At 43.1% G+C, this 15670-nt stretch overlaps 1 protein-coding gene across 1 annotated transcript in view; it reads left to right on the top strand.

The window, feature by feature from the left end:
* The window catches only part of tie1 (tyrosine kinase with immunoglobulin-like and EGF-like domains 1), a 28615-nt gene extending 15566 nt beyond the window's left edge, over positions 1-13049 (top strand). Inside the window, 14 exon segments of the mRNA XM_080431929.1 lie at positions 587-822; positions 825-897; positions 1913-2203; positions 2997-3190; positions 3956-4102; positions 4220-4283; positions 4543-4653; positions 5585-5775; positions 6475-6588; positions 7261-7331; positions 9793-9833; positions 10863-10959; positions 11214-11313; positions 12149-13049. Coding sequence (XP_080288055.1) covers positions 587-822; positions 825-897; positions 1913-2203; positions 2997-3190; positions 3956-4102; positions 4220-4283; positions 4543-4653; positions 5585-5775; positions 6475-6588; positions 7261-7331; positions 9793-9833; positions 10863-10959; positions 11214-11313; positions 12149-12220 — 1802 coding nt within the window. The 3' untranslated portion in view covers positions 12221-13049.
* Positions 13050-15670: the final 2621 nt, after the last annotated feature.

The raw sequence follows: 15670 nt of genomic DNA, 5'->3' as shown, positions 1-15670 counted from the left end.
TCATAAGACTGAATGTTTTAACAAAAATCACCAGAACTTCATTTTGGAATGACAGAGTCACACATTGAAAGAGTTTGAAGGAACAATGGCTCCTAAAGTCTTTCATTATTTGGCACATAAGACGAGAGAATATATTCACAGTAAGGAATAGAGACCTTAAAGTACAGGTGACACACATGTACAATTCTGCAATTATAGACAGCCATACAAGGTCTAACTGTATAAGCTATGCACTTAAACAGATCAGAAAAAAAGGCTAAAAAGAACTGCCTTAACTGTGAGGCAGTGGTTCTCAAACAGGGGTCTGGGGACCTCCGGGGGTCCTTGAGAAGTTGCAGGTCTGTAACTCAGAGAGTGTACAAATTGAACCAAATTTGGATTTGTACACTCTCAGAGTTAGGATTTTATAGCATAGATTGGGATCCCAGAGATAGAATCAAATGAGGGTCTGTGGCATAATCATTAATGCATATCAGAGTGGGGGTCCTTGAAATGAAGAAGTTTTAGAATCACTGTGATAAGGAAATATAAAAGGGAGCTGTGCTGTAGATCTCATCTGCTGACTGAGTGTTCTGTGTTGTCGCAGAGCCACACGTTCGGCCTGAGATTGACATCAGCTCCTGGGAGGGGCGCAATGCAACCGTGCGCTGGCGATTGCCTGGCAACAATGGCGTGGGCCCGGGCGCGGGCACAGCCACTGGCTTTTTAGTGCAACTTTTTGGTCCGTCGCCCTCCGGGGAGAAATTAAGGGAGGAGACGACTCTGCTCAATGTGCTGTCCACCAAGTTCCACAACCTGGACTACCAGCGAGACTACACTCTGTGGTGGTACGCCTCATCAACTGTGGCAGCCAGGGCCCTGCCTCCAAGCCATACCACTTCCGCATCAACAGCCAGGGTAACTAGAGACACTCTCATTGGTTCAAATTATAGTCAGAGATCAACACAAGCCAATTAGATCCTCCAGTTGGTTAGAGGCCCCCTACAGGTCAGGAAGTCACTAGTGTCCCTATTCTGGGCTTGTCTTAATAGGTGAACATTTGGAGGCGGAATGGCATATCTGCAAGCTCACCAAGAGTTGCAACGCGCAGTGTTGTTTCTTGTAGATCTGCTATTTTTGCCAAAGAGATTTGGTGAGATACAAACTGAACAAGCCAAGGATAGACGCCTGGGGGACCCTGGTCAACAAAATGTTAAAGTGCTTAAAAAGGTTGAGCGTTTTTCAACCTTTTTTGTCAAATAAATATGCAATAAAAGCTTTCAACATTGGTGTGTGTGTGTGTGTGTGTGTGTGTGTGTGTGTGTGTGTGTGTGTGTGTGTGTGTGTGTGTGTGTGCGTGTGCGTGTGTGTGTGTGTGTGTGTGTGTGTGTGTGTTTGCTGTTCTTGATTTAAATGACAAAAGGATGTGAATGAAACTTTCTATTTTTAGAGAAAATAGAGAAAAGAGAAAGGGCAACAGAAACTATGGTCATCAGACACATACAGGGATGTTATTTGAGTTCATCTGTTTGGTTTCAGTCAACGTGCACACGTGCCATTAGTGTTTGCTTGCTTCTTGACTTTCCCTTGCTCACAAACTCTAGTGTGAATTAAACATGAGGTTAGGTTTTTACATTAATAAAAATGGCCACTGTACAGGTTTGTGGCTGTGGACAGCAAAACAAATGTAAGGAAGGAAGGAAGTAACTTAACCAAGTCTCTAATCATTTGGATGTGCAATTTCCTTTTTGTTGTTGCTGTACTGTGCATCGCCTCCACCGATGACAACCGTATGCATATTTGCATAATGAATGGTATTAAGTACTGTCGGTATAAGGCTCTGTGACCAGGTGAACTCAGATTGGTTGGTTTGCAGAGCAATACTGCAGTTGAAGAATTATCATGCCAACTGTAATATCCATCTATCTTCTAGGCCCATCGTCTCCACGCAATGTCCAGGCCGAGACCTTATCCGTGGCAGCAGTTAAAGTGAAGTGGCAGGTCCCCGAGGACCCCAACGGAGGCATCATCAAATATGTCATAGAATACCAGCCAGTGGGCCAGGGAACCCCCCACCACTGGGTGGACACAGACGACGGGAACAAGACCAGTAAGGACGTTACAGCACTCAATGGCAGCACGCTCTACCAGTTCCGCGTGCGGGCATTCTCCAAAGTCCCTGGAGAGTGGAGCAAGTTTGTCAAAGCTACGACGCATGGAGATGGTTAGTAGGGGTTTATGAGTTTCCTCATCCTGCATTTATTGTGCATTAGTAGTCCAGCATTTTCTAAATCCTGTCATAGCCCTACCGACACAGCAGAGACGATAATGTCATGGTAAAATATTACTTGAAAGAGAGGGAATCAAAAAAAATTAAGCAATCAAGGATTTAAAGAGTCTATTCAAAGTTATCGTACAGCCAGGGGGGTTATCAATTAGTATATTGGACATACATTTTATGATCAAATCTCTTTTCAAAGCAAGTCACTGCTGCTTCCTGTTTTGATGTCGGTAGAGGTGGTAGGAACAGTGTGACAATGGAAAATGCAGTCAACATTATGATATAAGGCTCAAGACTCAATGTCTGCTTGAATACATTTTTTTCCCTGTGATTCATTTTTTGATCACCCAGTTCCACACGCAGGTTTGCCCCACAGGCGCACCACGCTGTTTTGCCCAATGCACTGCTCTGCCAAGGCTTTTTTGAAACGTCTGCGTCTCAGTGTGATCACCCCATTAGATAACATTAGTCTTGTTCCTGGACTTTATGCCGACCTTGACCTTGACCACCCTCCCACAGGGAAGGAGATTTCCTCTAAATAATCACCCCATCCATATCACACATCCTGTTTATCGCCACTTCCTTGAGATTGTATTTTGTGCCTCGCTTTCTTGCTTTCTCACACGATTTCTCTCTCACCTCCCTACCCTATGTCTCTATGTCCCTTTCTTCCACTCTCTTCTATCACTCACCATCACTCCCAATTCCACCCTCTCTCTCTCACCATCTACTGTAGGACTCCAGAGTTTCACCCCGACCACCCAGGGTGTGGGTAAAGGGCCCAGTGGGGAAGATTATCAGCTGCTGGTGGCAGTGGTGGGCTCCGTGACCGTAACCTGCATGACAATCCTGCTGGCTCTCCTGGGCCTCTTCTGCATCCGAAAGACCCTGCTCAATCGCCGGAGGACATTCACCTACCAGTCTGGATCGGTGAGAGCCTTCAGTGTTTGTACTGGACCACTGCTTGTCTGGGTCCACGTTGTTGGAAAGATTAGACGGCCATATTGTTCACATTTTATTTGTAACATAACCACTTAAATCTCCCCCAGGGGTTTATACTAGGTCCCCTCCTTTCTCCCATATACATCTATGCCGAAATGATCCGATGTAGTGCTTGTAGATCTGCTATTTTCACTGAATGCTTGCCTATTTTTGCTGAATGTTCGCCTATTATGACATGCCCAGACTAGAAGAGAATGCTAGTACTACTCAAATTTAAAGTACTGTAATTGCTTTACCGGCTGCACGGTTCCGAAGAGTTCTTTCCAAGCATAAGAAGAATCACCAGCACTCATTGGCATTTCAACCTTCCTCAGCATAGTCTGCGCTGAGGATGGCAGAAACGCCTAAACGCATTTGTATGCTGTCCATGCCTATCTAAATAAAAGATGGCAGGTGTTCCCAAACCTTTCCATGCCAAGGACCCCCAAATAGCCATAGCCTCTGGTTGCGGCCACCCTGTTGTGAAATGTAAAACATTTATAAAACAAAAAAAGAAACGATCTTCAAGCCCCCCGAGCCCTGGCGCCCAGGTGGGCCACGGCCACGGCCCACCTGGCAAAACATGAAAACATGTGCCCTAGGGACATTTATGTGATTCTTCTTTCATATATATTTTTTTGACCAGGTTATATTCCCTTTTCCTGTGTATGAATTATATTTTTGCAGACAACTCAATTATGTTTCTATCCCCAGGGTGAAGAGACCATCCTGCAGTTTAACTCGGGGACCCTGACACTAACACGGAGACCAAAGCCCACCCCAGAACCCCTCACCTACCCCATCCTGGAGTGGGAGGACATTAAGTTTGAGGATGTCATTGGAGAGGGAAACTTTGGCCAGGTGCTTTTTACAGTATTTATGCATTTTCATATTTGTGTCAGGGAGATAGTCAAGCAGTCATTCATGTCGGTAGTTGAATGTTTTAAACAGCCAGGCTAACGGCAGCTTTATGTACAGGTAATTAAAGCCATGATCAAGAAGGATGGTAACAAGATGAGTGCTGCCATCAAGATGCTGAAAGGTGATTTGCATAATATGTAGACACAAACACACTAACACAAACACCAGTATAAACATGAAAGACATGCACCCACACCCACGTAAAACGCAAATGTATGCCTATAATGATGGGGCAGGTTGGTTGAACACAACATGGAAAATCCCACTCACTGGTGTGAAATTTTAATTTCAAAGGAACAAAGTGAAGCTGCTTTGCTTGTTCTTAACTATGTGTGTGTATGTGTGCGTGCGTTCGTGTGTGCCAATCTTGTTATTTGCAGAGTTTGCCTCAGAGAATGACCATCGAGACTTTGCAGGGGAGCTGGAGGTGTTGTGTAAACTAGGCCACCATCCCAACATCATCAACCTTATTGGGGCCTGTGAGAACAGAGGTGAGTGGGCGACACCTAGTGGCCTCTATGTACACATGCATGCATTTATCTGACATAACTTGTGGTGGGTTTTGAGCCAGTGTACCGTAATATGGGCAATATTATTTATAGGAGTAAATAAACAAAAAAAGAAGTATGTTGACAGTGTTGAAAGCCTGTCACCACTACATAATTCATTCTCATCCCTGCTGTTAATAGTTGCCCACTGCTCCTAACAGTTAGGATGGGCAATGCAGAGGATTAATTCCGCCCGCCTGCCGGCCGGCCGGTCCTCCCTTAAGACATTTTTATATACGATAAGATATTTACTGATAGACTGTACATAATGTACAGTCTATCAGTGCAGATGCACAGTATAGTGTCAGAATATAAGTAGATGTAATTATTGTTTTAGTTTTTATTCTCATCTACCTTGGTGTGGTTCTTACTTACTCTCACCCAGTACCTCTCCAGTGTTTCCCAGCAACATCTGATGCTTCTTATGCGGAACAATTGAATTGTCCATGTTTGATATACTGTAGGATTGATTACATGAGGAAGGAAGTTTCACGTGGAAAGTCCATTAGTGGGGAAATTGCTAAACCAAATCAGCCTTGAGAAATTACACACCAGACTAATTCAATGCATCCTGCTGTCTGTCTCAACTCCCAAGTAGCAATTGACGTTTAGACCTTTTGTTGTTGTTGTTGTCTCATTTACAGGCCAGCCTTTATACTTTTTCCATCTGCCAGATTCTTTGACTTTAAAGTTATGCCGAAGTTTTTTCGGCACAAATTAAAGTTGTGCTGAATATAGCCGATCTATAAGCTCACAACTCGTCGCAGTGCGGTGTGTTGTGAAAAAAACGGACGATTGTAGATCCGATTGTTTTCGCTGCCTGACAAAGTATAAATGAGCCTTTCCATAATCATCATTTTTTGTCTTTCTGTAGGTTACCTCTACATAGCCATCGAATACGCTCCCTATGGCAACCTTTTAGACTTTCTGAGGAAGAGTCGTGTGTTGGAGACGGACCCGGCCTTTGCTAAGGAACATGGAACAGCCTCCACTCTCACCTCCCAGCAGCTGCTGCAGTTTGCTGTGGACGTAGCCACAGGGATGCATTACCTTAGTGACAAACAGGTAGGAAGAGAAGGACAGCGTAGCTGTTTTGGGTGTTGGTTTGCTTGTTTTTGCTTGTTATTGTAATTTGTTTAATTACGCAACTTCCCATACAGGCTTCCCATTATATCATCAATTATAGTGAAACTAGCAATTGAAATATAGTGGAGAGAAAGTCCCAGAAAGTATCCAGAAATGCAAATAGGCTACTCACACGCACGCACACGCGCGCGCACACACACACGCGCGCGCACACACACACACACACACGCGCGCGCGCGTGCGCGCACACACACACACACACACACACACACACACACACACACACACACACACACACACACACACACACACACACACACACACACACACACACACACACACACACACACACACACACACACACACACACACACACACACACACACACACACACACACACACACACTCAAAAGTTTTCTACATCAATACCAGTTTATACTGGGATTATGGTAGTTTATACTTGGATTATGGTGGTTTATACTGGGACTATGGTGATTTATACTGGGACTGTGGTAGTTGCCATTTCATGTGGCCTTAGTTTCTGCATTTTATACTAAGTGAGTGTTTTTGTGTTCAAACCTTTTTAAAAGGTGAGTTAGGATCTGTTTATGTGAATGACTCATGCATGAAGTGTAATATTCTTGTTTCCATCTTCTCCCCCCACCCTCCTCTCTCCAGTTCATCCACAGGGACCTGGCAGCCAGGAATGTTCTAGTAGGAGACAACCTTGTGGCAAAGATAGCAGACTTTGGTCTGTCCCGTGGAGAGGAGGTTTATGTTAAGAAGACCATGGTGAGTGTTACTGTCATACTGTTCAAAGTTACTGGAGTTTGGAAAATGTAACTTGTGCTTCCTTTTTCTGCCTTTAGAGGGCACCAGCTGTTCAGGAGATGTGTTTGTGTTTACTTTAGTGGTACTTTATTTGAGAGTTTACGTAGAGATTGAAGTGCAGCACTGCATGTAGAGCATACCGATATATGCATGACCTCCCATGGCTATCACTGTAATTCACTCTAATGGTCATTTAAAAAATGGGTTTATAACTTTAAACTACCTCAATGCTAATAACAAAACCATGGGGGAAATAATGTATTCATGTGTTCATTGTATTAAAGTTGCTTTAGAAAGTAAGTATCGTGAATACACACAAGGACAACAAATATTCTTCTACAGCATATGGGGGTGCTCAATGTAAAGCCACGGATACACCATATACTTTGAATCACTCATTTGACCTTCAACTTCCTTCAACATGACAAATCATATTGACACTTAAAATGTCCTCAGTGTTCATCCAATTTTAACTGTGAGAGTGTTACAAATTACAAGATGTACATTATCTGAGTTAAATCAACACTGAGGACTTTACTGTGTATATTTAGTTTTTGTTTCTCCAGTAGCTGTATATTAATAAACGTGAATTGGAGAAGATAATGTATTTTATACATAATTGTTGCCTCACAGGGGAGGCTGCCGGTGCGCTGGATGGCCATTGAGTCCCTGAACTACAGTGTGTATACAACCAAGAGTGACGTGTGAGTATCACCACTAACACCTCTCATCTAATACAGAATATAGTGAGTGTACGGCAGACACAAGTGGGGCCTGTTGTACAAAATGTGATCAAAACGATTTCTTATTTGAAACATACCAAGTCATTTCTGTTGGTTAACCACATGAACTCTAGCGTTCCAATTCTGGGCATGTCACAATAGGTGAACATTCGGTGAAAACAGGTGAACATTCTGCAAAAATATCAGATCTACAAGCTCACTTGTAGATTGGCTATTTTCTGGGAAGAAATTTGGTGTAGAAAAAAAACAAATGTCATATGATGGTGTCACTCACTGATTTATACAACTAAGTATGACTTAACATGTTTGGGCCAGCATAGATTATGCTCTGATGCCTGAATGAAAAGGGTATTACATGTTTTATATGTTTCTTTTTTGGAGTACTGAAAAAGTGACATTGGGGAACACCATCTTAGGCTTTTTATGTTATAAACTGAGCCACAGCACTAAAACACTGAGTCCTGTTGTCCCAAGCGGTTTGAAAACACCACCACTGGCACCACACAGAACTCTTTCCTCTCGTTTCCTGTTCGCTTTTCTCCAACCCTCTTAGTATTGTTTTGCTCAGCCCCCCCAAAGTCATGTTTTGATAATACAAGCGACATAGTGCCTGTCCACTGCTCAAGAAAACAACAAATCATACTCCCCCCCCCCATCCCTCTGTCAACTGACAACTAGGGGCTGCGGAGCTGATAAGCACAACCAGGAAGCCCAGTGTACAACTTTGCAGAGTTAGACGTTGGCCTGTCAACCAGAACCTATTTATGCACAGCGTTGAATACTAAGTACACTTTAGGACAACTAACGGAAGGAGGCTAAAGACTTTGTGTAAGGCCAGAGAGAGAGAGAGAGAGAGAGAGAGAGAGAGAGAGAGAGAGAGAGGGAGAGGGAGAGGGAGAGGGAGAGGAAGAGGAAGAAGTATAACGTAATTGGATCTTGGATCTTGTTTAGTCGATACACTTATTTGTTTTAGCTCTTGCTCATTTGATTTTGCTATTTTGTCTCATCTGTTTAAGAAAGTAGGTAGCTGATATATTGCACTTTTACCTTAGCGCTAGGTATACTCTTGGTTGCTTGTTTTTGCAGAAAATGCACTTAAGACTTCTGGTGATTAGTAGTTTCGTTCCCTACCTATGTTGAATGCACTTATTGTAAGTCGCTTTGGATAAAAGCGTCTGCTAAATGACTGTAATGTAATGTCATTCATTAAATCTGGAACTTAATAACCAATTTGTATGGTAGAGTATATGTTGATACAATATACTGTAAGTAGCACATCTGCAGTGGTTGGAGGTGGTTTCCCTACGCTTCCGTTGAGAAATTTAGACCCTACTGGTTGACAAAGTAGCCTGAAGCTCATAAGTGCTATATCACTCCCAGCCAAGTGGGGATTTCCTCTTAGCTGTGGGGTAGAAATTTGGTCTCTCGTTTGAGAGACCTGGATTTAAATCCTGGGTAAAGCATGCAAATTATGGATTGCAGCTTTAATGACAATTATTACGTTATGCTTTATTTGCATAATATTACATTATGGGTCTTTATCATGTCACGTGCCGTTATCATAGCTACATCCCCTCACATGATCTCTGATGCACAATATTGTGGTGTTGAACCAACCACTTATGCTTCACATGAATTTTCTGGCTAGTCAGTTGACAAAGGAAAAAGAAAAGAACCGTTGTACTTTGAAGAGGTTCCTCTTACAGCGTAACACTGTGTGTCCCTGGTGCCTCAGTGTCAGCTTTGAGGCCATTCATATCAATAAAGCCTGATAAACACCAACCAATTCTGATTATACAGTATCTGTTTTACAATCGTAACATTTGTCGCCAAAGTATAAATCAGGGTTAAAGGTATCATGACATTCATTTTCACTTTTTTTATTTTCAATGTTTTATTTGGGGTTTTATGACCTCAATTACACCCAAAAAACCTGAACTTAGAACATTCAGTGGATTTTCTGTGGTCTGGGGTTTTCTGAATAATTAGGCTGAAAAGTAATCTGAGCTTGGCCCTTCGACAGTGAGGTCACAGTCGATTAATCCCGCCCACTCTCCTCCTCGCCCCTCCCCTCCCCTATCCTTTCCTTTGGGGGGGGCGGAGCAGAGGCGATGATTGACAGGCAAAATCCCTCACCAGCGACACCCGCAGGCAAAGATTTCTTTTTTCATTGCAGTTGAAAAGGCTTTAGAAATGTGAGAGAAAAACACCTGCCATTGATCACTGGAATGGAATTTTCACTTAAAACTTTTTGTACACTTTTGAAGGACCAGGACAAAGACTTTGAATGTGGTGTAAAAGTGAATGTCATTAAACCTTTAAGGCCTTATTTAGTGGCTATGTCTCTTTGTAAAAGTTGTATCCATATTTATTCTTTCTCTCAATCTAATACTTTTCTCTATCTTCCGTTCTTTTCCCTCAGGTGGTCTTTCGGAGTTCTTCTGTGGGAGATTGTAAGCTTAGGTAAGCTGGCAACTCTGCAGGCTCTCAATCTGCCAAATACTGTACAACCTATTGTATAATCCTAATTTAACCCTAATCCTAACTGAAGACAATTTTTAACTGAATAAGACCAACAACTATAGTATTGTAAAAGAAAATGTCTTGATTCCTCTGTCAACTATTATACTGAACTTGACAAACAATCCTTATAGGATTCTTGATATTTAGATTTAAAACATCCAGAAATGTTATGTTCTTCTTAATGTTGAGATGAAATAAAAAGTTACTTTTTAACTATTTTATGTGATCACATCCCTGGTGATATTTTGCATCCACTTTCACTCAAATGTCCCACCTGACTATCCTGTTTCACTTGGAAATGCATCACGATACGCACTAGTTAGATACTCTCAAATGGCTGTTTCATCTGGACTTTAATATAACGTGTTTTTCTTTTTAATAATATTGTAGTTCAGGGTAAGATGGATTTGTGCAACAGGAGACTATAATTGCCTAAATATCCTTTGAGGTCGGTGCTCCTTTAGATGGGAAACAGTATTTAACTACTTTCTCAGGAATGTGGTCACCAGGACTGGATGGAAAAATTTGAAATTCTAAAATGAACCGTACATTGTGCACATGCAGAATGTCTCACACCAAGCCTCTTAGTTTCCACCATAATATTTGCACTATTTAGTTTTAGTGCCACTCCATGTGTTAATTCCTTATGTGAAATGTCACTCAGTCTTTCCTTAGTGTGGGTTTAGCAACATATACAACAGACAGGTCATACTGTATCACTTCATGGGATTTGCCAGCTACCAGCTATTGTTAATGCATAGACTAAACAAAAAGCAGACCTACAGTATGCATTATCTTACTGCAACCGATGATGTTGGTGGGGAAAGTTGTTCATCACTATCATTGTAGTATAATGCATGTATAACGATGATGATGATTAGGGCAATGATAATATTGATTATATCTTGATAACTTTGACAAGGTCATAACCGTTGCTAATTGGGTCCTAAAATGTCCCTCTCCTCTTAGGCGGTACGCCGTATTGTGGGATGACCTGTGCTGAGCTTTATGAGAAACTGCCCCAAGGCTACAGGATGGAGCAGCCTAGAAACTGTGATGACGAGATGTAAGTAGATGGTGTGATGGACGGATGGACAGATAGATAGATATTTATCTGGATAGATGGATGGACGGACGGACGGACGGACGGACGGGACAGACAGACGGGACAGACGGACGAGACAGACAGACAGACAGACAGACAGACAGACAGACCTACTGTACATTTCCTTTATTTTTTGCTATTGTGTAATAAAATGGCAGAAGCTTGCTGATGTCTAATTGTATTTGTCTACCTACTGTATGTACCTACCAATACAGCTATGAGTTGATGAGGCAGTGCTGGAGGGATCGACCCTATGAGAGACCACCTTTCTCCCAGATCTCCGTGCAGCTCAACAGAATGCAGGAGGCCAGGAAGGTGAGACTACAACACACATTACTGACAGTGGTGGAAGAAGTACTTGTATTTTTTACTTAAGTAAAATCAGCAATGACCTAGCAGTGGCCTTGTGGTTAGAGTGTCCGCCCTGAGATTGGGAGGTCGGGGTTCGATTTCCTGGCTGGGTCATACCAAAGACTATAAAAATGAGACCCAATGACTCCCTGCTTGGCACGCAGCATCAAAAGTTGGACTGGGGGTATAGTAAGTCCCTGCGACATACTAGCGTCATGTCCAGGTGGTGTACTTGTACATCATGGCTGGGAGATGTACATCAAACCGTGTCATGCTACAAAAACAGGATAGGCTCCTGCCCTATGGTAGAAATACTACATTATAAAAAATACCCTGTTAAGTAAAAGGCCTGTATTAAACGTACAAAAGTACAGGCATCAGAATATACTTACAGCACCAAACTTAGTTGAGTAAATGTCCTTAGTGACTTTCCACCAGAGCATATTGATGTGGTAAACACAACTGTCTTTTTGTACAGCAGTGTTGCGTCAATGAGTTGAAGTGCCTTCCTTATGTTGTAGGTACTCCATAACATGAGCATAGCATTTGATAAATCCCCTCTCTGCCACCTTTCCTGTCACTATCTGCTTTAAACTGTGTGATAAAGCTGAAATGCCCTAAAAGGGTCTGGATTTTTTTCAGCCAGTAACTGATACTTATCAGTCCTGTATAATGACAAATGTCCTCATAAACCGGAAGGGAAGACATTATACAAAACAGCACTCCTGGTCAAGAATGTTATTATAATTTGTATTATCTCTTATTTTGCTATTCCTAATCCATTCTGATTTCTTTCTAGGCTTATGTGAACATGGCGCTCTTCGAGAACTTCACGTACGCCGGGATAGACGCCACAGCTGAGGAGGCCTGACTACCAGCCCCCCCAGACCCTAGCACACCATGTAGCTCACAGAGGAGGCTCCAAGCCGGGGCGCCTCGTTATTGCCACCTGCCGGCTGCTCCGCATAGAGAGCGGAGGAGCAGGCACTCTACCAAGGCCACCTGGCTATAGAGAGAGGACTGTGAAAGGACACTGTGAGGGGGTTTTCGGAAGGGGAAGGGGGGAGTATGGAGAGATGGACTATCCCTGTACCTAATGTTACACCGATGTGACAAAGGCAACGGAGAGAACGGGAAGTGGCCAACAGAACTGCGCTACATGACTTGCAGCAACACCACAGGGTCTGTGGGGTGTCAACGCTGGACTTTTATCTCCATTGTCCTAAATGGATGACATGTGTGAAGAACTAAGGAAGGATACATTTCAGTATAACATTACTGCACACTCAAGGCACGAGGCAGTGAAGATTGAACAGACTGAAGATATACAAAATGTAGCACTTAAAAAAAGCTTTCACTGCCATGTGAATGTAACTATTGTATATATTGACTCTTTTTAACAGAGTGCACATACTGTAAAAGTATCAAACCCTCTTCTCCAAATGTATCAATGCTACCTAAACATACACAAAGGTAACTATTGTGGATACCAATTTTGATGTGCTTGTTGCACTTCTCCACTCCAGCCCTAACGTTGTTTGGAGAATGCTGCAGGACATACACTTATTTCATGGTTACCGCTGTAGTTTACTTTTAACATAATGCAACCTGTATCTCATTGTATGACATCAACTATATGACAATTTACAGTATGTTTGTTAACAGTTTCTCTTAAATAAAGTGTCTGGGTGGTGACTGGACATGTTGTGATGAGGCTGATGAAGGGATCGTTAAGGTGTTTTTAAAGGAGGACAGAGTGAAAAACAGGCAGAGGAAATGCAGAAGGACTAGTGTGAACCCATGGCTCAGAGTGTTCAGCACTGGGCTGAGTATAAATGAGTTTCTGTGTTCAGGAATCTGTCACTCTAGCTTAACACTTTCAACCTGACGTTCTTTATTGGGCATGTCATTATAGGGGAAAATGTTTAAATATTTTCCAAGATATTTACATTTCTTAAACATTTTCTGACGTACAGAGAGTGTAGATCTGATGGGGATGGAATTGTATCCTTAAATGCCCTCTTGCTTACTCAGTGTCATGTTACATAATACTGACCATGATACTGATATGATCATCATCCCAATAAAAAGCATGTGTAGTGCCCCAGACAAGACCCGGCCACAACAACTCTGCCAATCGGGCTCAGCTCTATTGGCACGGTAGGTTGTGCGTCGGTTTGCCCGAGTGAGAGACTGGGGTTCGATCCCAGCTCTGCACGAATCACTACATCTGGCATAGTCGGCAGGACATGGAGGAGGTTCTCGCGTGAGGGACATGAAAGACGTGCCTCGTTGAGCGTGTATTGTGAGCGGTGTAGCATGTAGTGTGTATTGCAAGGACGGGTTCCCAAAAACTGAGGAGGTAGATGTAGTGCCCCAGACAAGACCCAGCCACAACAACTCTGCCAATCGGGCTCAGCTCTATTGGCACGGTAGGTTGTGCATCGGTTTGCCTAGTGTATAGCGCGAAGCACTACACATGCAACTACACCCAATTCAGAAACCAGTGTCATAATTGTTACGTGTATGCATTACTGCATGCACTTGTGTTGTCTGTTTTTCCTTCCCTCTACTGTTTTCTCCCTCTTTCCTCAAACCCAGGTAGTTCATCAGTCATCAATCATTCTATCAACCCTTAACTCTGCCTCACCATCCCATTGGTCCTCCAATCGTCAGTTCAATCATCTCCCATCACCTGCTGTAAATTCACCTGTGCATCTTCGATCAGGCCCTTTTCCCTTTCTTGCATGCTGAAGAGACAGCCATGTTTTGTGATCAGGACGTTGTAGATCCGCAGTTTAGAGACCAGCAGGCTGGCTTCCGCAAAAACAGATTAGCTTATCCAGATACAGATTATCTTGCCAGATTATCTTAGCCAGAGCACCCTGGATAAGTTTATCAATGATTCGATTTCACGAAAGAACATTTACGCAATCCTACCTTAGTTACCATGGAAATTTAGCTGTGAATTTAGCCTGGTAGGGACCAATCACATTGTAGATTAGTAGGCGATAATTCCAATATTCACTACTAGAGTCTCGGGGGGCTACGCCCTCCGAGACCCCATCCGCTGCGCGGGGCTTTGCGTTTGTTGGTCCCTCCGTGTCCCTCTGTCTGTATGTATTAAGTAATAAAAAATCACACCCTGTGTGAAGTGGGCGGTGTCTTGCTAGCTAATCACAATACTGAATGGAGTCAACCAATCATGTACAAAAATTAAATACATTTATTGAAACACTCTTTATGATGGACGAAACCATAACTTGAAAAAAACAATTTTTTGGTTTTTTTCAAGTTATGGTTTCTTATATAGGGCTATGCACATGTGTCATGTGACACTGGCCAATCACAGTCCTGAATAAACTGTGATTGGCCAATCACAGCGCAGGATAATTGTACAAATTTCCTGGGCCCAGATCACAGCGCAGGAAAATGTACATTTTTCCAAATCTCACTTATAGGGGCGGTTTCACCGCCCAAAAATAAAAATAAAAAAAAGGGGGGGGGGGGGGGGAACATGGGGGTCCGCGGGACCCCTCGCGGAACCCCTGGGAGTGTTGTGAGCCGCGCGAAACAGCGCGTACCCCTTCAGACCCCATATAGATCCACCGTCTTGCTCCCTTTGGCGTTTTTTGATTAACCTCCTTGCTTTAGAACAGTGGTTTTCAACCTTTTTCATGTCAAGGACCCCTAAATTAATATACATTTGGCCGCGGACCCCCATCTAAAAATGTTTTGTGCCAGGGACCCCCAGAAGCAAAGATTTGAGTTAAAAATGTTCGCTTTAAAATGTATATATTTCAAAGATATGCACACATTTTCAAGATTTTTCAAAAATAGCAGATATACAAGTAGCACGGCACTCGGTGCCGCACTATGAGCTTGTAGAGGGGGGGGGGGATCTCGCCTGCCCTAAATGTAATTTGTAATTCCTGGGAACGCCACTGTTCCATGAGCTGCTGCAGTGCTGCTGTTCAGCCACAGAGAAGAACGCCGCTCTGGTTTTGGGCTCCATGATTGGTCACGTTCGGCTATCGACTTTCATGGTCTTTTATAGGAATACGTGAAGCCTGGCTTTACCATCCTGGCTCGACACAGCCTGGCTTGACAAGGTCTAGCTCAACAAAGTCGCTCCTTTTCCACCTGGCTTGACGTTCATGAAACGGAATAAACCAGGCTGTACGGACCAGACTTTGTCAAACCTGGATTTGACTTAAATCCAGGCTTATTTAATTCTCCTTTCGTGTAATAGGCCCCTGGCCCTTCTCTCTCACACCCAGCAGAAGATGCAGGAAAAGACCAGCACCATCGCAGCCAACTC

Source organism: Gymnoscopelus braueri, assembly GCF_963280865.1.
Source record: "Gymnoscopelus braueri genome assembly, chromosome: 6".
Taxonomy (NCBI): Eukaryota; Metazoa; Chordata; class Actinopteri; order Myctophiformes; family Myctophidae; genus Gymnoscopelus; species Gymnoscopelus braueri.
Note: the sequence above shows the minus strand (reverse complement) of the source record. Positions and strands in the feature narration are given on the sequence as shown.